The 23,565-nt window shown below is 39.4% G+C and overlaps 1 protein-coding gene across 2 annotated transcripts; it reads left to right on the top strand.

Moving 5' to 3' along the window:
• Positions 1-1,786: 1,786 nt before the first annotated feature.
• On the top strand, positions 1,787-23,264 carry MASTL (microtubule associated serine/threonine kinase like). 2 transcript variants are annotated; one of them, XM_082045456.1, is made up of 13 exons: positions 1,787-2,020; positions 4,104-4,241; positions 5,484-5,623; positions 6,409-6,497; positions 7,785-7,891; positions 8,224-8,356; positions 9,990-10,165; positions 11,316-12,563; positions 14,545-14,683; positions 17,700-17,813; positions 17,904-18,005; positions 20,470-20,654; positions 21,732-23,264. In XM_082045456.1, the coding sequence occupies exons 1-12, from the start codon at positions 1,817-1,819 to the stop codon at positions 20,625-20,627; spliced, it is 2,748 nt and encodes a 915-aa protein (XP_081901582.1). In that variant the 5' UTR covers positions 1,787-1,816; the 3' UTR covers positions 20,628-20,654; positions 21,732-23,264. The 2 variants fall into 2 exon arrangements, with proteins under 2 accessions (XP_081901582.1, XP_081901581.1); XM_082045455.1 differs by having other exon boundaries at positions 20,470-23,264.
• Positions 23,265-23,565: the final 301 nt, after the last annotated feature.

Genomic DNA, 23,565 nt, shown 5'->3' with positions numbered 1-23,565 from the left:
CAGTAAAACTGGTAAACACTGGGGGTGATGCTGTGTAAACTGAGAGCAGAAGGCCTGTGCTCTGATAAGGCACTATCACAGGTGATTTGTCAGAAGGGGCGTGCTCTGGGAACACGAGGGTGGCAACAAGGTCAAACCACACCATAGATGCCATCCCTGGCCCTGCTGTCACTACAAGAAGGCAGAACGTAACCATGAAGATATCCAAAATAAGGAAACAAAATGGGGAGCAACCCTGCCCGAGATTAATGTTGGCTGAAGTAATCAAGAATTGGAGGGAAGCAAGAGATCACATTATCTGGGGGAAGCAAGAGATCTCTTTATTCTTACTCCTGATCATAAAAGACCTGCCCAGCAAGCAGTTTGTCATCACCAGTCCAGAGGACACCAAGAGACAGGAAGGGCTCAACAGTGATAGTGAGGAGGGACAGGCAGTGTACTCTTGCACACAAACCATCCTGGCTACGCCATTTGGATACACAACTCTTAGAGCTTCTGAGTATGCAATTATGAGAAAATGTGGGTGAAGCCTATGAGAAAATGAGTATGTGACACAAAAATCAGTTGTTACTTTCTAAAAGTTACTTTCTAGTTCCTTGATGTTTCACACCAAGCTCTGCTGAATTCCTACACCTTCCAGCATCCCATGGAAATGACAGTCTACCTGCTCATGGCAAATAACCTCCTGCCAAATTAGAAACCTAGATGGCAAATTGAGTAGTTATTAGTCAGATCAACAGCTTTGACTATTTGACATAATGAATATTCTAAAAATCACCACATAATGAGTCATAAAATCATTTCAGTTGGAAGAAACCCTCAGAATCATTGAGTCCAACCATAACCTAACTCTGGCACTAAACCATGTCACTAAGAACCTTGTCTAAACACCTTTAGGGATGGTGACTCCTCCACTGCCCTGCGCAGCTTGTTCCAGTGCCTGACAACCCCTTCCATGAAGAACTTTTTTGTAATATCCAATCTAAACCTCCCCTGGTGCAACTGGAGGCCATTTCCTCTCATCCTATCACTTGCTACTTGGGAGAAGAGACCAACACTCTCCAGGCTACAACCTCCTTTGAGGTAGCTGTAGACAGCGATGAGGCCTCCCCTCAGCCTTCTTTTCTTCAAGGCTAAACAGAACCAGCTCCCTCAGCCGCTCCTCGTAAGACTTGTCCTCACCAGCTTCATTATCCTTCTCTGAACTCTATCCTGTGCATTTTTTTAATTGCTGTATACAATAAAAACGAGAAAATTTTTAAGGAGTCCTGATGAGGCTGGGAAGGCTGTAATGAAGCAACATGGTTTAGCCATAGTGACAAGAGCCTACCAGAAATACTTGCACTACAGCAACACTCCCAGGTCTTGCCGATAACACTGCAACCACTTTATTCAGCTTCTGTGTGTCAGCAAAAATAATTTAACTCTAGCTGGTTGTGAGCAAAACTGAACACACCGCTCACCAGATACCATATGGCTGAGACATCAGGGCGGGCACGACGGCAGCCGCCACCACGCAGCGTCCAGCGATGGCGTCGCCAATAGCGGCGGGTGCGCTCCGGGTGAAGCGCCTCAGCGCCGCCCGGGAGCGCAGGAGGGCGGGCTGGCCGCTACCGGGCCCGCGGGACAGCGCGGAGACGGACCAAGACTGCAAGGCGCCGCCTGCGGCCGCCATGACAGGGCCCAACGGTCGCCGCGCGCAGGATCTCGCGAGAGCGCCGCGCTCCTCCCCCGCGCGCGGCCGTTGGCCGGTGACGCCGAGGGGCGGGGCGGGCGCCGCTTTGAATCGGCGCGGGGCGGCGGGGCTGGGTGCGCCATGGGGGCGGTGGAGCCGGCGGCCGAGCCGCGGCCGGAGAAGCAGGAGCGGGGCGATGCTGTCCCCGCAACTGCCGGCCCCAAGCGCATCGAGGTTCCCCGGCCCCCGTCCATCGAGGAGTTCACCATTGTGAAGCCCATCAGCCGCGGCGCCTTCGGGAAGGTGTATCTGGGCCGTAAGGCGGGCAGGCTGTACGCCGTGAAGGTGAGGAGCTGTTTGGGGTCAGGGGTAGCACGGCGGCCCTCGGCGCCCCCTTGCTGCCCGGTGTCGCTGAACTCGTGGGAGGCGGGGCTGTCCCAAGGGGAAAGGGAGGCCCCGCGGCGGCCCGGCCCGCAGGCCTGGGGGTTGACCCGCCGCGAGCCCCCGCCCGCACTTGGGCTTTCGGGAGCTGCCGCTCCTCTGGCAGGTGCCTGGGGACGTGTCGTCTGCACCGCCGTGCCATCTTTCTGCTCACGTTCCTCTTCGCCTCGAGGCTTTGGTTAGGAGGCACCTGATAATGACAGTTGCTTTTAGAAGTACCTGAAGTGTCGAGGAAACTACACTAAAAGCTTTCCAAAGCGTTGCTGCGCTCTTTGTTTCTTGCCTGCGAAGAGTTGTTATAATTGAATATGTTCCGTTGTGGTGCCACTGAGAGGGTGTTCTCACGTTTGTTCATGAATGAAAACTGTGTGTCTGAGATGTATAAAGAGAGCAAATTATGTACAGCACTTTTGCAGAGTACACATTAGGAAAAAACACAAACAAACAAAAAACCTTGTGTTTTCTATATAGATAGTCAAAGGAGTAAAAACTAGGTTGTCAGTAGTAAAAACCTTGCTGATGGCTTGTGCAAGCTTGACTTTGTAGTTAAAAGCATCATAACCAGCTGCGTAGTTCACAAAGAAAAAGAAATGTAAAAACAGTCATGTAAAATAGACATTGCTCTTCAGAAGTATGTATATCTATTTACATGATTTTATCATAAGTGTTTTGAGGTCAAAGATCCTGTGTAAATCCTTTATCACTATTGCGGTGAAATTTATGGGTTGTTTGCTGCGACAACATGTAACACTTGCTAAATATTTGCACAGTTAAGGTCAATGCTTATTAGAAGTGTAGTTCTATGCATTCTGTGCATGTCTTGGAGTTGTGTTTTTTTTTTTTTGCGTCAGCTTTAGTAATAGTGATAGTAGCTGTGGAAACTAGTTTTTTACAAGTTTAAGTGCTGCATATAGAGTGTTCCAATTGCATTATTTTATATCCTGTGCAAGTTTATTGAATGTTTGTAACCTAAAAGCTGTTGTGTAAAGCCTGATCCATATTGCAGTGAGACTTACGGGTTGTTCAAGCTACTGCATTTAACATGTGCTAAATATTTTTACAGTTAAGGCCAACACTTACATGGAAGGTATCAAATTGCACTTCTTATGCCTTGCTATTTTTATATGTTATCACATGCTATTATTGAATGGTAGTGGTAGCTGTAGACTCAACTTTTTACGGTTGTGTTGCATAAAGAATGGGAAATTAAACTTGCTTTAGTATCACAACATATCTGGACTGAAGATGTCAAAGGTGGGCAAACTTGCAATGCCTATGCAATGCTTGCCTAAATATCTATCAGCTGTGCTATTACTCATCTTGTATTCAAGATTAGTAATGAGTGGGTGTCAAAATATAGTGGAGTAATTCAATACAGGAATTAAAATTCGTGGTTAAGCTTGTTATTCTTTATTGTGAGTTGCATGCCTTTGTGGTTTCTTCCCAAGGAAACAAATATTTGTTGGGTGACTTAAGTGTAAATTCAATTGCTTTCTCTGCAAAGTTAAGAATTAAAGGCTGTAATAGTTGCAGTCTTGTGCTTGACTATACCAGGATGGAATGGCTTACTGCTGCACTCTATTTTCAGACCTCAGGCCATGTATCTCAGCCTCTGAAGGGACGAGAAGACTTGGTCAGCAAGTAAATATCTAAGCACTGAACACTTTTTTCTGGTTCCGAGTTGTGTTCTGTGGATACGAGGATTAACTCGGGGCAGCTTCACTTCACCTGCAGTCTAAACATTTTCTAGTGTATGCAATTGCAGTAAATATTGGTAGTGTGATTTCCATTCAGGACTGAATTAGAAGGAAAGCAATCACAAAAGTTCACTAATAACCTGTGGTTTAAAATTTTGTCTGTATGTGAAGTTATAACTCTGTTTTATATGTATGCAAGTTTGAAGTATAGAGATAAATGAATTGAATAAAGAACTGTTGGTTGAGCAAAGAAAATAATGTTGTCTACTTGATTTTGGTTTGTTTTTCAGGTGATGAAAAAAGCAGACATGATCAACAAAAACATGGTTCACCAGGTCCAGGCAGAGAGGGATGCATTGGCTCTCAGCAAAAGTCCTTTCATTGTGCACTTATACTACTCACTTCAGTCGGCTAATAATATATATTTAGTGAGTAAATAAATGGCTATGGCATTTTATGATAGTGTTGAAAATGCAATGCAGCACTATACTGATGTCTGAAAGCATTTTTTATGGTGGTGAGTGGGTATTATTTAGTCACTTTTATTCTTTCTCAGAATGGTTGAAGTGAAATACTTATTTTCCTCTGGTACCTTTGAGATCTTTCTGTGGTTTTTTTTTTGTTTGTTTGTTTTTTGTTTTTTGTTTTTTTTTTTTTTTCAGAGAGTCTTTTTTCTAACAGACCCTGTTTCAGGAGTATGTATTAATGGAAAATTTAGGGAAAACAAAACAAGAAACCCTTCTGTTCAAGGAACATCCAAGTGACTGAAAGCATACCCTGTGGCTCACTTAAATAAAGTCTCTTTTACTTGTTGCATGTGGTCAAAATTCATTATGGTAGTCAGGCTAGGTGGCAAGAGGAACTGAGTGGCAAAATTAAGTGGTAGTCTACATGGAGCACTGTGAAGTATGGGAAGACTTGAATATGGTTTTATATTCTGCTTCCACATAAAGGTACAATGGATTAAGACTGTTAACAAAGGGTCTAGCGTAGTTTGTCTTGTTTGCTGTAAGCACACACAGTGAACATCTTGATTAAATTCTGGGGTGAGGTTGCTATGCACTCCTGCAATGCATTTTGAGGGTAAACAAAGGCTTGTGTTAGTGGAATCTCTGCTAAGTGCTGCAGGGGGGGCAGAGGAGTTCAGGGTGAAGGTTTTATGAAGGAGATGCTGGATTTGTATATATGGAATAGTATTGTTTATTGGAATCTAAGTACTGGTGAGATTTCTTGGCCAAAACTCAGGTCTGAATTTAATATTATGTATAAATGCTTGTGAAATAAAACCATTAATACACCTGTTCTGTACAAATCAAAATTTCAGTGGTCTTTGGCTTCAGGCCTTGAGTTTGACAGAAGTCTTTCAGAAGCTAATAAAAAACTAATTACAGCAGCTATTTGAAAGCTGACTACAGAAAGCAGGCTAGGCAAACAATATAAAATAAGTACATGGTCTATTAAAAGAAAATGTTTCATGTCTGTCTTCTGGAGCTTTAATTACTTTATCCAAGTGAAAAGTATTATGTGGGAAATGAAGTTTGAACAAGGAAGTTTCTATCAGCTTCTGCTCTTAGAAATTATATTTTCCTAGGGGTGAAAGCTGTTTTATCTTTTTCTTGTAAATTTGAAATGTATTTTTAAATGTTAAATTTAAAACACTTGAATGGCAGGTGATGGAGTACCTTATTGGTGGAGATGTCAAATCTCTTCTCCATATTTATGGATATTTTGATGAAGAAATGGCTGTTAAGTATATTTCTGAAGCAGCATTGGCTCTTGACTATCTTCACAGGCATGGGATAATCCACAGGTAAAAACCTACTTGTTTTTCTTACAAATAAGTATTTGGTAGTTTAGGTTTTTAATTTTTTTACTCAACCACGTAACTAATCATGATTTCATAGTAAGTTTCTCTCATTTGCTAGACTGTCTAGAAGCTCTTTTTGCATGTGTTACACTGCAGCAATGTCATGAAAGCAACACCTAAGATAAAATGTCCATATGTTAAGCAGCCAAATATACAGTGCCTTCACTTGCCTGCATGCTCTCCCCCAGTACAGTGCTGCTGCTTTCTAGGTCCCCTCTCGCTGTGACTTAAATGACGGTTAGTTCAGGAACCCTCTGGATACTGCAAGCATGTAACTGTATGACAAGGGGACATTGACTTCTCTAATTCTCCCCCTGTAGTGAGAGTTCTTTGCTGTGTTCAGCAGTGTTACAGAAAACACATAAAAACTTCTAGAGGTTTCATTGCCATGTGTACTGTCATGTGTAGGAGCTACACACTGGTAAATGTTGTGATGGTAGTACTCATAGAGAACAGTTGTTAAACCTGTGAAACATGCAATGTACAGCTCTTGAGACATGCATGATGGTATTACAAGGCCTGAGACATTTGTACAATATTTAGTGCTAGATATGTTTAATTGTTTTGTGTATTCCTCCAGTTGGAATCTTCTGCTGGCTAAGAGATGTTACTGAGGAACAGCTATAATCAATGTTTTGTATTGATTTTTTTTTTTCTTCTGGTCTGGTAACTTTCTTAATATTGCACAGTTATTTTTTTGCTGACTTCATCTATCTTCATGTCTTCAGGGATCTGAAGCCAGACAATATGCTGATTTCTAATCAGGGTCATATAAAGCTGACAGACTTTGGGCTTTCCAGAGTTACTCTGAACAGAGGTAAGGCTTGTCTGTATCCTTTTGGTTATATTAAAGTGTATTTTTGTGTCACCTTCCCATATTCTTGAATGCTTTACATCCCTGTAGAGGACAGCTTTCAATTGAATAATCTGAAAGATTGCACTAATATCTGATTTCTAGTAGGCAAGTACTGTTAAGGCACATGCTAGCGAAAGGTCTGCTCTATGCACTGCACTTCAGAAGCTAAAACATTTATTCTTTGGGACAAGGATATTTGAAATACGATCTATATTAAATATGAAGGACAGGGATTTCAAGGTTTTCTATGAAGTCCACGAAGAATTCAAAGGGTAAATGAATAATTTTGGCTCTTTTCTTGGTGTGCCTCTGGCTACTTCTGTCCTTCAGTTCCTGTTTCTCTGTCCTTGTATACATCAACTTCCAACCTGAACTGGGACCTTCCAGATGTTAATGTGAGGGACAGGGAAGGTGGCAAGTGCCTAACAGAAGGTTATAAATCAGTGCTTCAGCATATGAATGTACTGTTTTCAAGTAGCAGAAAATATAGCTCAACAGTCAAATGACTGTGTGGCACAGAGAACAGGCCTTAAGGTGAACAGCCAGTTCCTGAGCTAGTTTGTACCTCTAACCCCTAAGCTGCATTAGTCAAATTAATGCTCTACAGCAACAGTTTTTTGAGACTGCTGCTGGACAGTACATCCTTTTTCATATATTAAAGGAATGTAGAAATTTGGAGTTGTCTGTGGAGTTTCTGATGCATGGTTTTAACAGCATAGAGGAAAATCCTAAGTGTACTGTATTTTTTATAATATACTGCTTTAATTTATAAGTTCTAATAGCACAAATTATGTCTAGTTGAACACAAAATGTAAATTACAAGCCTGCTTACCTCTAGTGAGCAAAAGATGGCACCTAAGGTTAAATTTTCACATAAGAAACATTTTTCTGTAGCTTTTGTCAGATGTCTTTGGGAGAGAAGGCAGGCTTTGAATCAAATTTACCATCTTAGCCCGCAGGCTGGAGTTACTGCTGTAAAAACAAGGCTGATATGTTGGAAGATAAATTGGACCCTTACAGATTCTGTATTTATAAACTCTAATTTTATGATGGATATACAGGAAGAAACAGCTTGTGTCAAATAAGAATGTATGGTTATGTCTACAGTTGGGTTTGGTGCTGCCTTTTGTATATTTGTTCAGTATGTGACTACATTTTTTCCCTCTTGATAAAACTTAAATGCCTGTAGTTTTGCTTATTTAATAGCAAAAGGAAACCTGACCTGCTTCACATTTTGTCTGTTTGTAGAGATAAATATGATAGATATCCTTACTACACCATCAATGGCAAAGCCAAAGCAAGACTACTCACGTACTCCAGGACAATTGTTGTCTCTCATCAGTTCTCTGGGTTTTGTAAGTAATTTTCATTGTCTTTGAAGTACTTAATTGTTTTGGTTTACTTACTATCTTAAATGTAATAATAGGAGTGATATGGCTATTCTTGCATCTCTTCTGGCAGCTGGTAGCATGACTTATATATTTCCAGTACCTTGAAGTTGTGAAGTGATTATCTGGGACTGTATTTCAAATTGCTGGCTATCAGTGGTTCTCCAAAAAATTTGGTGAACATGCACAGCTAAGCTTCAGTGCAAACATAATAAAGAATGTGTGAAGTTACACGTTCAATCCTGGACATTTTGTTCAGGCTTCATTAACTTTTAACTATACTTCTTCCTGCTTGATAGTATACGCCTGTTGGAATGAAAATGCCAGAGCACAATTCAAGTCAATCATCTGACAGTCTGCAGGGACTGGTTTCTCCGTTACCTATGGTCCAAAAGGAAAATACTCCTCTTTCAACTAAATTGTTCAAATCATGTGAGTATACCAAGCCTTGTACTGAGTAATACTCTGACTGTAAGGTTGTAGTCTTTTAATTTCATGTGAGCAGCTTTGACCCACTTGATAAAAGGTATACTTCCATTAGTGCCTTGCTGTTTATCATTCCTCTGGTACTTAAGGCTGGACATTTTTTTTCACCTGCACTACTTATGTCATCTTTTGAATTTTTTTTAATTTATTCTTCAAATGCACAATCACTGAATTCTTAGAATCATATGCTAGTTTGGGTTGGAAGGGACCTTCCAAAGTCATTCAGTCCAACTGCCCTGCAATGAGCAGGGGCATCTTCAACTAGATCAGGTTGCTCAGAGCCCCATTCAGCCTGAGCTTGAATGTTTCCAGAGATGGGGCATCTCCCACCTCTCTGGGCAACCTGCGCCAGTGTTTCACCACCCTCACTGTAAAAACAAACAACAAAAAAAACATTGCGTATCTTCCATTACCCTTTGTCCTCCTTTCTTACAAGCCCCCTTTAAGTACTGAAAGGTAACAATAAGGTCTTCCCAGAGCCTTCTCTTTTCCAGGCTGAACAACCCCAGCTCTCTCAGCCTGTCCTGATAAGAGAGATGTTCAATCGGTTTCATTTTTTGTGGCCTCCTCTGGCCCCTCTCCAACAAGTCCATGTCTTTCCTGTGCTGAGGGCTCCAGAGCTGGATGCAGTACTGCAGGTGTGGTCTCATGACAGTGGGGGAAAGTAACCTCCCTCAACCCGCTGGCCACGTTCCTTTTGATGCAGCCCAGGATATAGTTGTCTTTCTGGGCTGCAAGTGCACATTGCCAGCTCATATCCAGCTTTTCACCCACCAGTACCCTCAAGTCCTTCTCTGCAAGGCTGCTCTCAATTCCTTCATCCTCAGCCTGTATTGATACTGAAGTGCTAAACAGTACTGGTTCCAATGTGGAACCTTGATGGACACTACTCATTACCCATCTCAATTCAGGCATTGAATCATTGACTGTTACCTTCTTGATATGACAATCCAGCTAATTCCTCATCCACCAAACAGTCCACCCATCAAATCCATCTCTCTCCAATTTAGGGGGAAGGATGTTGTGGGGGACTGTGTCAAAGGCCTTACAGAAATCCAGATAAATGACATCTGTAGCTCTTCCCTTGTCCACTGATGTAGTCATTCCATCATAGAAGGCCACTAGGTTGGTCAGGCAGGACTTACCTTTAGTGAAGCCATGCTGGCTCTCCCAAATCACCTTTCTGTCCTCCATGTGCCTTAGCATAGCTTCTAGGAGGATGAGAATTCAAAATGACCCTTTATGATTTTGCAGAAATAGTACGAGTTCTTGGTATACTTTCATTGATTCAAGATAGCAATGTGTGCTTTCATTTAAACTGTCTTGTCTTGCTACTTTCTCATTTCTAACTTGAAATGAGAAAGCAAGGCTATCGTGGTGCTGATATTCATATAGCTTTTAAATTTTTAGCAAGTCCCTACTTCAGAAATGACTATATAGGAAAAATGAAAAATTGATGTCGTGCATAGCTTTCTATAAATTCCTTCAGTGTAAAAGCCTGACATAGTGTGATTCTTGTTGATATGTTGCCTATTTTTATCAGCGTTTGAATCTTTTTTTTTTTTTCCCCCCTCTCAAGATCTTGATACTTCTCAATTAACTCCTGTGATGCCGGTGAGAAGTTTAACTCCTACTCTACTTCAGTCAAGGAAAAGGTTTGGTACCTCCAGTGCCAGTAGTCAGTCACACACATACATGCTGTCCAGTGTGGAATCAGAGTGCTGCAGCAGCCCCAGGTGGGAGAAAGATGTAGAGGTCAGGACTGTTTCATCTTCCCAATATAAGTTTCAATCGGCTTGTTCTTACATATGCACTGTTGCAGATCTCCTCTACTTGGTTCCCCCAGTTATTTCAAGTGTAGCAAAGCCTTCGCACAGGAGAAGGAGCAGGGGTTGTAATCCTTGCTGAGTAGAAGTTTTAGATCCAACTAGTATTATTTTTTTCTTCAAACAAATAGTAGTCCTGTGCAGCATAACAGGAAAAGTGAATGCCATTTAGCTTGCAGTAAAGGAGGAGTATTAGAGGAGGCTTCTACTAGACAGCACTGATTTGGCCCTGTTCTCCATGAGGTGGGCACTGCTGGGAGCACTGGCTCTTTGGAAGCTGACCCTGGAGTTTTATTAACTCAGGTTGCAGACAAAACAATTTATTTAAAAGACAGAACTTGTGGAAAAATAGTAAACAAAATACAGTTAAACTTTTTCAGTTTTTAATAGCTAGTAGAAATTTGAAGTCTTATATTACTGAAAGGTTTTATTTTAACACCAGTAATGTAATTTTAGCTGAAACAAAATACTTTCCCCTATTTTAAAATGTTAATGAAATTCTGTACAGATACAGACCTAAAAGAAAATACTGCTGTGCTATTTAGTCCCTTGCCACAGTTCCTATTTAGATCACACAAAAATCCTTATGTTTAAAACAATTTGTAATTATTTGTTTTATTGGTCCATTTCCCAAGGCCTCATTTTTAGTATAGTATTACATACAGAGCAGTAATATCAGATTTTCCTTTTGTCATCTCTCAAGTATAATATGCCACAGGGTAGTATGATGGGGTTCTTTGGTTTGGGGTTTCTAGTAAACTGAGATCTTACGTCCCTTAACTTCTTAACATAAAATCACAAATACAACTTCAGTTGCTATAGTTCTTAGGCATTTTAAAATAACGCATTTTCTATTCTAGCAAGCTTACTTTATGTTCTTAAAGTCAAATTATCAAATTATCTCTAATATATTCTTTTTAATGTCATGTTTGTCACTACTAGTGGTTATAAAGGAATAAGTAATGCTTGCCAATTTGCAGTTATTTATGGGAGTGGAAAAGGGGCATTTTAAAGGACAGACTTCTGTAATGCTGTAATGTTTTTTTTCAATACTCAAAACTTAATGTGCTCATTTGCAGCAAAGTGAAGATGAACCTTGTTCTACAACAGGCAAAACAAGTAACAGTGGGTCAACTCTCCTATCAAATGTAGAATTCCTGAACAGCAAAGGTATTAAAGGTTTAAAGAAAAAAGAACTGGAGTCTGCCATTTCTCCCATCAGCAGCAATGATTCTGGCAGTAGGCAAAAGGTGGGAAGTGAACGTTCTGATATAAGAGATACTCCTGTGACCACACTGGATGTGAAAGGCATAGTGAGAAAATGTCTTTCTGAAAATAAGGTTTGGGAAGAAAAACTTTTCATAAAGAAAAGAGATACAGCTAATGAAACAGCAGAAACTTCCAATCAACAACAGTCACCTTTGAGGCAGAGTGAGCCTGTCAAGCCTTTCAAAGAGGAAGACATTTTTGAAAAGCCAGGTGTAAAAAGAAGCTTCGAATTAGTTGACACTAGTCCTTGTCAGGAACTTAACTATGTTAAAAAAAGCAATGCAGAATATAAACGTGGCTGTCAGATTTTAGAATTTCCCGCAAACAAAAGGACAGGTTTGACAACTGACATTCAATCCTTAATGCTTTGTGATGATGGATGCCTGCATGACACCTGCAAAAGCAAGGAAGATGACAAGAGTTTTATTGGTAACCAGCAAACAGTAGAAAAATCACTTAGTCCAATTATAGCCAAAAATCTTATGTGTGATCTCGATGCACACTATGAAAAGGATGATAAAAAGGAATATACAAACTCAAGTTTTTTAGGCACTGATGATGAAAGACCTTTAGGAATCCTCAGTGCAGATTCTGACTTGTCATTTCCCGAAGTGTCTGTTACAGAAAGTCAGTTAGAAAAGCAGCTTTCAGATTTGGACAAAAGTGTTAAAGACCTCTCCTTTGAGGAACCCAAACCAGAAGACATGCCAATAACAACACCGGAGTCCCGAGATGCCTCAAAAAATGGAGAGGAAGCGCATACTGTTCCAGACTGCAAGGCATTACATCATGAAAAGGATAATGACCATCAACACATGAAAGAAACTCACCTTGACACAGTATCTTCTCCTTCAGAAAAGATGATGGAAGCACTGAATCTCTTTAAAAAGAATGCTGTTGTTTTTCGAAGTTATAATAGTCCAATTAATGCATCCAACATATCTGAGCCATGTAGCATGGCTTCCTTAGATATAATGGATCTTTCACCTGCTTGTAGTGGCTCCTACCCAACAGCTATTACTCCATTACAGAAAGGAAGACCATACAGAGTCTATCAGGTATGTAAGGAGGCACATGAAAACTTTGTGCATGTGTTAGATGTCAGTGATCTGAAATAATTTCAGTTGTTAATTTAGGGAAAACTGAAGTGGTTTGAGGTAGTCTAGCAAAATGACTTTTGCTGACAGGCTTTCACTCACTGTGCTTCTGTGGCCAGAATCATAATTGACAATAACTGTATGTCCCCTGGCTTGCCTCTGGCTCAGCATGCCTTGTCTGTCCACTTCTCAGAGAAATTCTTTGCTCTTACACTGAACTGGTAAAGAAAGCCTGGACTATTTTGCCTTGTCTTATTTTTTGGTGCAGTGTGGCACCTCTTGTGAGTAATTCCAGGTTCCCTGATGTAATGAGAAGTGGTTTGTTGTTTTTGTTTGTGTTTGGGGTTTTTTTTTAATGCTGAATCCCTCCCAAGATGGTCTGCAAGTACCATCCAGCTGCTAGTAACTGCTGTTGGGCCTGGTTTTTTTTTTTTTTTAATCCTGGAAAAAGTGATGGTGTAGCGTGTACTGTCAGGTACCAGTTACAAGCCTCTTACAAAGGTTGATGTAAACAGTGATAGCTGCTTGCAGGTTATGACGTTTTTGCTTTCAGCTTTTAATTTTTTTCTGATAGTAAGTACAAATCTTATTGTCCTAAAGTAAATTGGAGCCCTGATGTAAAAGTAAACTTTTCAGTTAATGTTTCCTGTTTCATTTTGGCACAGTTGTATAAGACCTTCACCCAGTTACTTAAGTCCTAGTTGTAGGATTTTAAAGCTGCTGACAGAACTGCCAGTGTGGTGTATGATCTAGTGTACAAAAATGGGCCATTCGAAATGTTGTTTTTGGGAAAGCCTTCTTTTTCTGATGTCTTTGTCTGAATTGGTTTTTTTCCTGCTTCACTTGCATAAAATTTTGATTGGCTGTGAAACTTAGCTTGCATTCAGCTAAAATGGAGTCAGAGTAGTATGCACGTCATCGGAGAAATAAGTGACTGATGGCATTGTATGTTTTCATAACTTAGATTTGAACAGCAGGATACCTTTCTCATAGACTGTCGTTTTGTTTTGTTTTAAATCACATTGTGATGTTGTGACCTGATTACTTGTTTTTTATTTTAATAGTGGATTCTGTAGGCTTTATGGCATAGTAATAATGAGTTGATCTCTGCTGCACTGAAGATGAAGTTGGAAACAAAATTATACAAGATATATGGGAATTAAGGGTAAAAAAAAAATGAGAGCCTCTGTAAGATAATTTGGTAGTATCTCCAGGCTATAATAAGAAACCTTTCATGGCAGTCAGCCTATTGGCTGTGAGAATATATTGGTCTCTTTGCAAGCCTGCATATTTTATCTTCAAATAAATGTCCCAACTTACTTTCAGAAGGTTTGTGTAGCTGTAAAAAGTCACTAAGTCTAACTTGAGCAGAGCTTCATCTGCAGGCATTATGTAAACCGTAGGATATAGGCTGAACAATAAAGGGCTCACTTATTGCATACCAGATGTAATCAAAATACATTATGTGAGATAATTCAGGATTCTCCTTTTTATTTTACAGGTATCTTACATATATGCTTTCTTTTCATTGCCTAATGTTAAGAACTCAGTGCTAAAATTGAAAGCTATTTTGACATTCTATTTAGAAGTTTATCTTCAGATTTGAATTTGAAAGTTTGGCTGAGGGGTTTGAGTTTGTGTTTTGGTGGGTTTTCTTGTTTTGTTAGGTTTTTGGAGGCATTACTTGTGGATATGACACTGGAGGAAGAACTTAGGGAAATGTTGCTTAAAGAGTAGGCATTGATTAACTTTTTATACTTCAAGATGGTTGAGATGAAGAAATGGAAGCACATCTTACATGTTTTTTTGGGGAATGTACATTTTGTGACATGTTCTTGACTTGAACTTAAGTATCAACTCTTACACACATTACTGAGCCTGGAGATGGGAGTTTTTCTCCTGGTTTTGTTTGACATCTGAAATCTTCATTGTATCTTTTAAGACGCCTTATCAGGGAGATGCTGGCACACCATATAGGACTCCAAAGAGCGTCAGAAGAGGAGCTGCCCCAGTAGAAGGTGAACGTATCCTCGGGACCCCAGACTACCTGGCACCTGAGCTGCTTCTGACAAAGCCTCATGGTAAGACAGACAAACCATGGAGCCTGTAAATACTTGAAAGATGATGTATTTACATTTCTAAATGTCTCTAGAGCTCTAAACACTTCAAATAATACAAGAGTGACTTTTTTTTAAAAATAGCCAGATCTTAGCTTTTGCAAACACGGACGGCTGTGTTTGTTTTAGCTGCTCCTTCCATTTACCTTTTTCCACATGGGTGGAGGTTTTGATTGTCTGGCTTAGTCTTGCCTGCTGTTAATCTAATCCTTTGGAGGCTGCGCTTAGGCAGCCTTAGACTTGTGTGTGGCTTAGGAATCACAAGTTGGTCATCCTGAGTGTACTTAAAAGTTCTTGGGGGAGGAGAAAAATTACTAAATTAGTGAAATTTATATGAAAGGATTAACCTTCCAGTTATTCTTAGATTGTATTCCATGTTTATTGATATTAAAGTGTTATGTGCATCCAGACTAGTTTGTAAAGTTTCATTAAAAACAGTACAGTTATGGAGCTGAGTGACCTAATGAAATATTTAAGATTTCTGGACATTAGTAGCTATCAAATACTCTTTTGCAAGATACTATAGGAAAATAAAATAGCACAACTTGTAAGTGCATAAATTTCCTTGGCTCAGATCCTGAGCTCCACTGATAATAACAAAAAGTCTGAAAAATTTTCCTGCTGACTTGCAAGAACCATTGACAAAAAATAAATGCAGTACATCTCTGATAAATTTCTTGTGTTTAAATTTACATTTTATTTGCATGTCAAAAGTATTATTTTGTAGAGCTAATAGTCTTGAGTATATGAGATAGGAGATCATCGCTGAGGTACAGAGACTACTCATCTGTGGAACAGTAAAATTCTGCTGTATGCAGCCAATACACATTAATTAAAACTGCATGAAAAGACTTAATTTGACTATAGTGACTAAACCACAACTATATGTTTAATTTTTGCACTTCCAATTAAGAATCCTGGTTATTTGGCAGGCATCAAAACTGGATAATAGTTTGGAAATGTAATCAATTCTACTTAATGTGAAACTTGCTTCTAGGGTGACGTCCATCCAATTATTGTTTTCAGGACGTTAGTGATAACTTGCGAAGAGCCTGGGTTTTGTCAGGAAATGACAAATCTCCTGTTGCCTTCAGTGAAGCCAGGGTTTTCGTGCTTTGGAACTCAAAACTTTCCCTCACTAAATGCCATTATCTTACTTGTAGATGTAGTTGTAATTTTAAACTATAATCATGTTACAAAACTATCTTATTTCTGTTTCTAACTTAGATTTAACATTGCCATCTTTCTTTATTGTTGAATTACTACCTTAAGAAAAAAAAATCTGCATTCCTATGCCTCCAGAGAATCATATTTGATATTTGTATTTGTTAGGGTTTTTTGCAATAATTGTAATGTTCTTGCTTCATTATCTTTCCATATGCAGGGAGTCTGATCTCTGGTGAGTTTGCTATATGCTGTGCGGAAATGTAATGTTCAGCATAACTGTGAACAGTCAAAGTATAACTAGATCACAATTTCAAATAAAATTGCTTGGATGGCCTATGTTTCTATATAGGAAGATATGCCCAATATGCAGTCCACACAAGAATGTGTGATGCTCCACAAAAAGATTCAGGAAACATGAATATCATTGTGACCAAGCTATCAGAAATCAGACACGCAAACCTGTACTTCAGGAGTCAAGTCAGCGTTCTTGGAGATATAGTTTAACAGCAAAACCAGAGACACTTTCTCACTGCTTCCTTTCACTTTGTGATCAGTCTGATTTACTTTGTGTATGGGGGAGGAAGGCTCAGATGCTCAAGACCTGGTACTTCTGTTGGTTCAAATATTGGTAGGCATGATTTAGCAGGGATGTGGTAGGACTTAATCTAATCTTCAGTTAAACTTTGGGCTGGAAAAATTGCTGTGTTACAACATTGTTCAGAGTTGTGATCTTATTAGACTTTGTCTGAAGCTGGGAATATTTTATCTGAACATCCAAGTGTCTCTGACAACAGTGGATGTGATCTCACTGCTTTGAGATGCTGAGCTTGGTGGAGCACTGTTACTGCTGTTAAATGTTGCTATAAGTGCATTAGATCACTAGTTCTGTGCTTCAGTTTTCAGTATTTCTAAACTTAGTCAATAGTCCTTTTGAAATATCTGGGAACATTACTTTTTCAACTTGGAGGTGTCTTTCCTTTATATGCTAAAAAAGCAGAGAAAAATCACACTTGTTCTTTCAAATATAATATATTTTTCCAGCAAGTGTGGCATGTATTCTTTATATAGTAGAGTGGGCATGGCTTACAGAAGATTTAGAATGCATGCAGTGGTGTCTGGGATTGCTTTGCCTGCTTGTTTTGAAGTGGGTTAATAAGATGAGTTTGGCAAAAAAAAAAAAAAGACACAACTAAACAAACCCAGAAAACCTGGAATGTGGAAAACCAAAATTATTTTATAACAAAGGAGAGATCTAACAACTGTGTTTTGCCCTAACCAACTTTAGTGTAATGTAAACTAATTCCAGCTTCTTGTGTGGTGGCAGATCTCTGCAAGCTGTCTTTGTTTTGACATAAATTTCAACAAAAGAAAATCAAGTTCTTGGAGTCTTCTCAAAGAACTGAGAGAATGATATGGGTTACAACATGGAGCATTCATCCACTCTTTAGAGCAGTTAGTTGTTGAAGATAACTGTTTCTTATCACAAAATCTCTTGGAGAATCAGCTCCTGGATTTGTGATGGGGGTTGATGATTAGATTTTTAAGAACGGCCTTACTTTTATTTGTAGACTCCAGTATTGTGGATTATTAATTGTGAATATATGAATTAAGGAGCAGACTGGCTTTACAAAGCGCTTTAATGTATTTTTAATCTTCTGCATGACTATTAAATACAACTGATTTTTCTCTTCCCTCATTTCCAATAAGTTTTGCAGGATTTAAACACTCTTCAGTTTCTGCTATGGCCAATCTTCAAATCTTTGCAAATATTAAGCCTTTCTATTAAGGTAATGACCTGGATTTCCCTTATCAGGTTCTGCTGTAGACTGGTGGGCCCTTGGAGTTTGTCTATTTGAGTTCCTAACTGGAGTTCCACCTTTTAATGATGAAACACCAACACAAGTCTTCCAAAATATTTTGAAAAGAGGTAATCTGTTTCGATATTTGGGGAAATTATGTATTTCCAACGCTTGTTTTATGGTTTGAGTTACCAGTTCATCTGCATCTTTGTCTGTAGATATTCCCTGGCCTGAGGGTGAAGAAAAGCTGTCTGATAACGCCCAAAATGCAATAGATATTCTTCTAACAATTGACAGTACTAAAAGAGCTGGACTGAAGGGTTAGTATTAAAATTCTCTTGTGTTGTTTGCAACTAATTAAAAATTTCCAAGTGGTGATGTCCTCCTCCTGAAACTTAGACTAATAGATGTCTATTTAGCTTCTGTGTATAGTGCCAGAACCCCTAAGTTGTGTTAATTTCTGTATTTCTAATGGGACTTTGCCCTCTTGAATGAGGAAATTTGGAGGGATGTGGGTGGTTTTGTGTTTTTGTTGAGGTTTTTGTTTGTTTTAATTGAACTTTTGTTTTACTTTAATGCTGTTTTGTTATGGTACATCAGATGTCAAACACTAAACATCCAAAGTTCACTCTTATCTAACTTAGTGCGAGGTATTTGGGGGTTTTGACCTAACTGACTTTTAGGAACCTTGATTAAAAGCCTGTAGCTTGGGAGAAAAGCCCCTACAAAAACTAATTCAAAGGAGCTTTTTCTTGGGAATCAGCCTGTCTTTACTGAATGCATAGGGAACACAGATTTAGATGATATGTACTTTACAAAATCTATAATTCTTTTCCCTTGTAGAAGGACTGGAACATTTGTTGTTGTAACAGTGACTATGTATTATATTAAAAAAAAAAAACACAACAAAAAACAAAACAAAAACACAACCCACCACCAAAATAACAAACTGATACGTGAAGGATGCTTAGAGTGAGATGTTTTGGAAAAATAGGAAGAAATCTTATGAGAAAACTGCACAAGAAATCACTAGAGAAGGAAATTATTATGGAAGAGCTTACTCATAAAGAGACTAAAGTGTGGAAGCTGAAACTGGGCCAATTCAAATTGGAGAAGGTGCATGATTAGAAATGAAGATCATGGTGTCAGAAGGCAATTCTGTGGATCTTTACTGTGTCCCAAAAAGCATCAAGTGTCTTAATTTGAAGGTGGTTTATTTAAACTTGAGTTTTTGTCTTTTCCTGGATAATAGTGAAATCTAATTTCCTGTTATGGGCAGAAATTTAAACTAGCTGACATAATGGTTTCTTCCAATCTGAAGTTCTTGGAAATTCATTATTTGTCAGGACCTTCAGTTGTGTCTGATCTCTTTATCCAATTTATAGGCTACTGAAGTAAAGTTTGAATAGCTTTCAGAACAACAATTACGTTTTCTTCATTGTAATTGAATTCCCATCACTGCCATCTTCTCCACCCTCCCCAACACACATGCTTTCCCTCTGTTTCTCCAGCATGAAGCCCAGCTTACTGAGAAATCCCACTTCTGTCATGTCTTTATTCTGTGCTTCTATGAGCTCAGAGATAAGAGAAGCTTTAAAGCAGCAATTGGCTGGTACCCATAGTTTGGATTTGTTTTTTTCCCCCTTCAAAGACATGGGCAGGAGCTGGCTGCCAGCTTTGGGACACACTAATATTTCCTTGTTAAAGACAAGGAAGTCTGCTCACATTCTCAGCTGGAGACAGCTTGCAGTATGTGAGAACTTCCTTATGAGCAGGGCTACATACAGGTCTGGGATCGTGGATCTGTGCAGTGTCATGCTGCATGTGTGGTTGCTGAAGCTTATTAGGGGTTAGAAGACTAAACCTCTGATTTATTGCCTTTTGTCTAATATAAGTTCTAATATTGTGTTACAAATGTTCATGCCTTACTATCAGCTAAAACCCTATGGCAAGTGCTTAGAGTAAAATTTGTGAGTGTTTGCCCTCTTCAGACTTCTACCTCCTTCTAAATGCCTTTTCTCTCCTAGTATTTTTTCTACTTCTTTGATTTTTGTGGTGCACATGATAAAAGCATGAGTTTGTATCCCACACAGCAGTGAAGCTGCTTTCTTGGATTCAATCGAAGCAGCAAAGCCACTTGGATCAGGGGGTGTTGTTTACAGGTTATGCAAAAGCTGGATGGGAGCCTGTGTGCCACGAGGGCAGCTGGTCAGAATGGACAGGGCAGGGGAGCTCTCCTTGAGTCAGAAAGTGGTGTGGCTTGGTCAGTTATCCCACCTTCAGGCTGGGAAAGAAGAATCTGGTGGTTGGTGGTGATGTCACCATAATGATGCCCAGACTGCTGTGTCAGTGGTAAGCTGAAGGGGTCCACACAAAGTGGAAGAGGACGTTCCCTGAGCAAGCAACAGGCAGATGGCCTGCAGTGGAGAACGGAGGCAGCGACTTCCACATGTCTACTCAGTACAGAACTTCAGCAAAATTAGAAAGACTTTGAAGTGATGTTTAAATTTTCTGTGGTGCCCTATCATGAGGAATGTCCCTAGGGCACCTCACTGTGTAAAATAGGCTCTCCAGCTATAGAGAGATAATCAGTTGCCATGACAATAGCTTGATTGCTACTGAGGTTGGGGGTAATCCAAACCCAATTACAATTTGTACTTTTATGCATTTCCAAAAAAAGCAAAATAGAGCAAATCTACTGATAGTTGTGTATCAAGAGAACAAAATGTCTGTGGGTCTTGGACAAAAGGAAGTTTCTAACACTTACATGAACTTCTGTTTCAGAACTGAAACATCACCCCCTCTTTCATGGTGTGGACTGGGATAATTTACAGAATCAAACTATGCCATTTATACCTCAGCCGGATGATGAAACTGATACCTCTTACTTTGAAGCTAGGAATAATGCTCAGCACCTGACTGTGTCTGGATTTAGCTTGTAGCATCAAGATAAGTGAACTTTCGCCATGGTATGGTTTTGTGCTCTTAGAGGTTGTCCTATAACACTAGTTTGGTCTTAATGAAGTTTCCTTGCCGAATTTAGAATGTGTTTTAACTTATCAGTCTGTTTTTATTATTGTATCCTTCATTCTAAAGTGAAACTACTGTATGAAACTTAACTGGTATCAAGTGCCTTCATGCTACTTTATCTCACTGCACCTTACTGAGAGGCCAGAGCGTTGTACTTCTTGGAGCTAATAGCACTTGGCAATGATGGGGCTTTTTTTTTTAATGGCAATGAGTAACTCCAGTTAAGAGGTGTGAAGTTATTTCTTGGTTAAACATAATGGGGAAAGGACATAAACATGCTACTTGTATCTCATGGTAACTTGGTGGTTTGTGCAATGGCTGTCTGCTCTGAGTATGTATCCTCTGCAAAACTGATGTTCCTGTTCAAGCTGGAAAATTGAAATATCTTTCGTCTGACTGACCCCAGGAGGGTTAAAGGTGGCACTGGTGTTCAAAGTGAACCTGGCTAGATGTGACATGTGAGATTGACAGTAGTTCCCTGGTTGTTTTCCTTTCCTAGACAAATGGGGTTGGGAGGGGATAGTTTGGGTCAGTCTATGAAATGCTCTGTAGAAGTTCTTGCATTGTAACCACTTATGCTGTAGGAAGATGGATTGAACAGCGTACATTTTAATAATTACTTGTTTTAAGTAGAAAATGGTGAGCATACATTTGTTCTTACTCGTGTCAGATGGTAGAAATCAAAAAAATCACTGGCGTGTTAGCTATCAAGTAAAGTATTCATACTGAAGCTGCTATATATTAAAGACTATAATGCATTGCAAATTAACTGGCTGCTGTTCTGTAAACTCACAACCAGACCTTAGATTTTTTTTTTTTGAATTAAACTTAAGTTACAAGTGTATATTCAGTATTAGAAAACCTAATTAGGGGGAACTATATTTAAATCTGTTTTTAAATGCAAAATGGAACTTGCATCTGCTAGATTTCAGGGCTTTATTTGTAGGTAATTATTTTCAATATTGTTCTTGCATAGATATCTCTCAGCTGACTTACTGCAGATTTTTGTTTTCCAGGTTTGTACTTGTTAGATAAGATCACTGGTGCTGGATGGTGGTGGCAGCCAATGGCCACGTGCCAGAGGCCAAGCATTTTGCTAGTGATTTTTTGCCAAGTGGCTTTCAAGTCTATGGCCTGACTGCTCCTGCAGAGAGAGGGAGTTGTCCCTTCATTGCCTGCTTCCTGGAAGATGAGCTGTATTGATGGAATTCTGAGCAGTGTCTGCTGGGCTTCCTGCTGGCCCTTGGGTAGCTGGGAAAGGAATGGCTGGAGAAAAATTCATGCTTCTATTTCTAGTAATCTGGCTTAAGAAAATTACCCTTACAAGAACGAATCTCAGTTTCAGGCTGAAGAAAATATTCTAAAACTGTGTGAAGAAATAATGTAAGCTGGACACCCCAACAGCTCTTTTGTTTTCAGTGCTTTACAAATGGTCACAACCTGTTCCCATTTTGCAGTAGAACATATTCTCTTTAAGGCAGAAAAAAGTGACAGTGGTATGACATTTTAAAGATAACCTGTAACCCCTTGAAATAATTCTTAATCAGCTGCAAGGATCAAGCAAGTTTGTAGCTCAACTTTTTATTAACCAATTACAATGAACTGCAGAGCTGCATATAGGTTTTTTAGGTGATCTATTGTTAGTGTATCTAGAGCTAGACATGGTAGTACATCCAACCATTAGGCATAATCTTGTTAACTGTTTTGTTCTTAAGAGAACCTTAAACCTTATAAAACTTTTTCTGAAAGAAAACCATGATTTGTCTACCACAGTGTCATAATGCAATAAAAAACATTCTGTAGAACAATAAATAGGCCAACTGATAAATCAATATTTAATGCAAACAGTTGCCACTACACTGTCTGGAACTGTTAAATTCTGCACAATTAGCACTGAAGCCTTCCCAGACCCCATTTGCATCAGTATCTTGTGTTTATCATGATCATAAAAAACATGGAGTTGAATTTCACATGTTGAGTGTTGGGATTTGTAGTGTGGTTTTGTTTGTTTGTTTTTGGTGGGGTTTTTTGTGTGTTTTGTTAAAAAGGTGAATCCTAGCTTTATTCTTAAATAAGCAATTCCTTGTCAACTCTTAAACCCATTGGTTTTGCCCCACTTTCCTTGACTTGAAAATACTACAGGGAAGAGTAGAAAAAGCTATAATGCAGTAGCTGGAAGAGATTAAAAGTTCCTTCTCATTAGTAATCAGCTACAACTATTAGTGTAAGCTGGCAAAAGTTTTTGGTCCTTGGAAGCTGTGGAATTAGAAAACTACCTGGAAATTACTTGCACTGTTACATGGTGTTCCCTGAAGGCCTAAACTTTGTGTGCATAACTTAAGATATTAACTCTGCAACCTCCAGGTTACCTTGGGAGACAGTTTATCTGCTATTACAGCTCTTGGCACACCTCCCTCCAGCTGGAGATCAGTAGCTGTCACACTTTTATACAGAAATAGCAGTAACAGACGACTACTACTAGTAACTTACTGTTAGGTTCACCTATACACTGTGCAATGTTTGAGGGCTGAGATACTGAAATGCTGCCATGTGTTTGTTCCTGCATGATCAGCTTTCACCTATGGGTTACTCCCCTAGTAAAACGTATTATTTTCCTCTCTACTTAATGTTCTCAAAAAATTTACTGTTTACTTTGTACACTTTTGTGTAAATATATATTAAAAAAACACTGCAGTCTTGCTGTTGCTTGCTTATGAATCTTTGTCTTTAAGATCTCTTATGCTTTTGACTCTACTGGGGGCAGGGGTGGATTTTTATATAAAGAAACCTTGACCCCTTCCCCAGCAAAAGCAGGGCAATACCTCATACTTCATAATGCAGGTCTGTGTG

The sequence above is a fragment of the Streptopelia decaocto genome (assembly GCF_964273445.1).
Source record: "Streptopelia decaocto genome assembly, chromosome: 2".
Classification (NCBI taxonomy): Eukaryota; Metazoa; Chordata; class Aves; order Columbiformes; family Columbidae; genus Streptopelia; species Streptopelia decaocto.
This window is presented reverse-complemented; position numbering and strand designations above follow the sequence as displayed.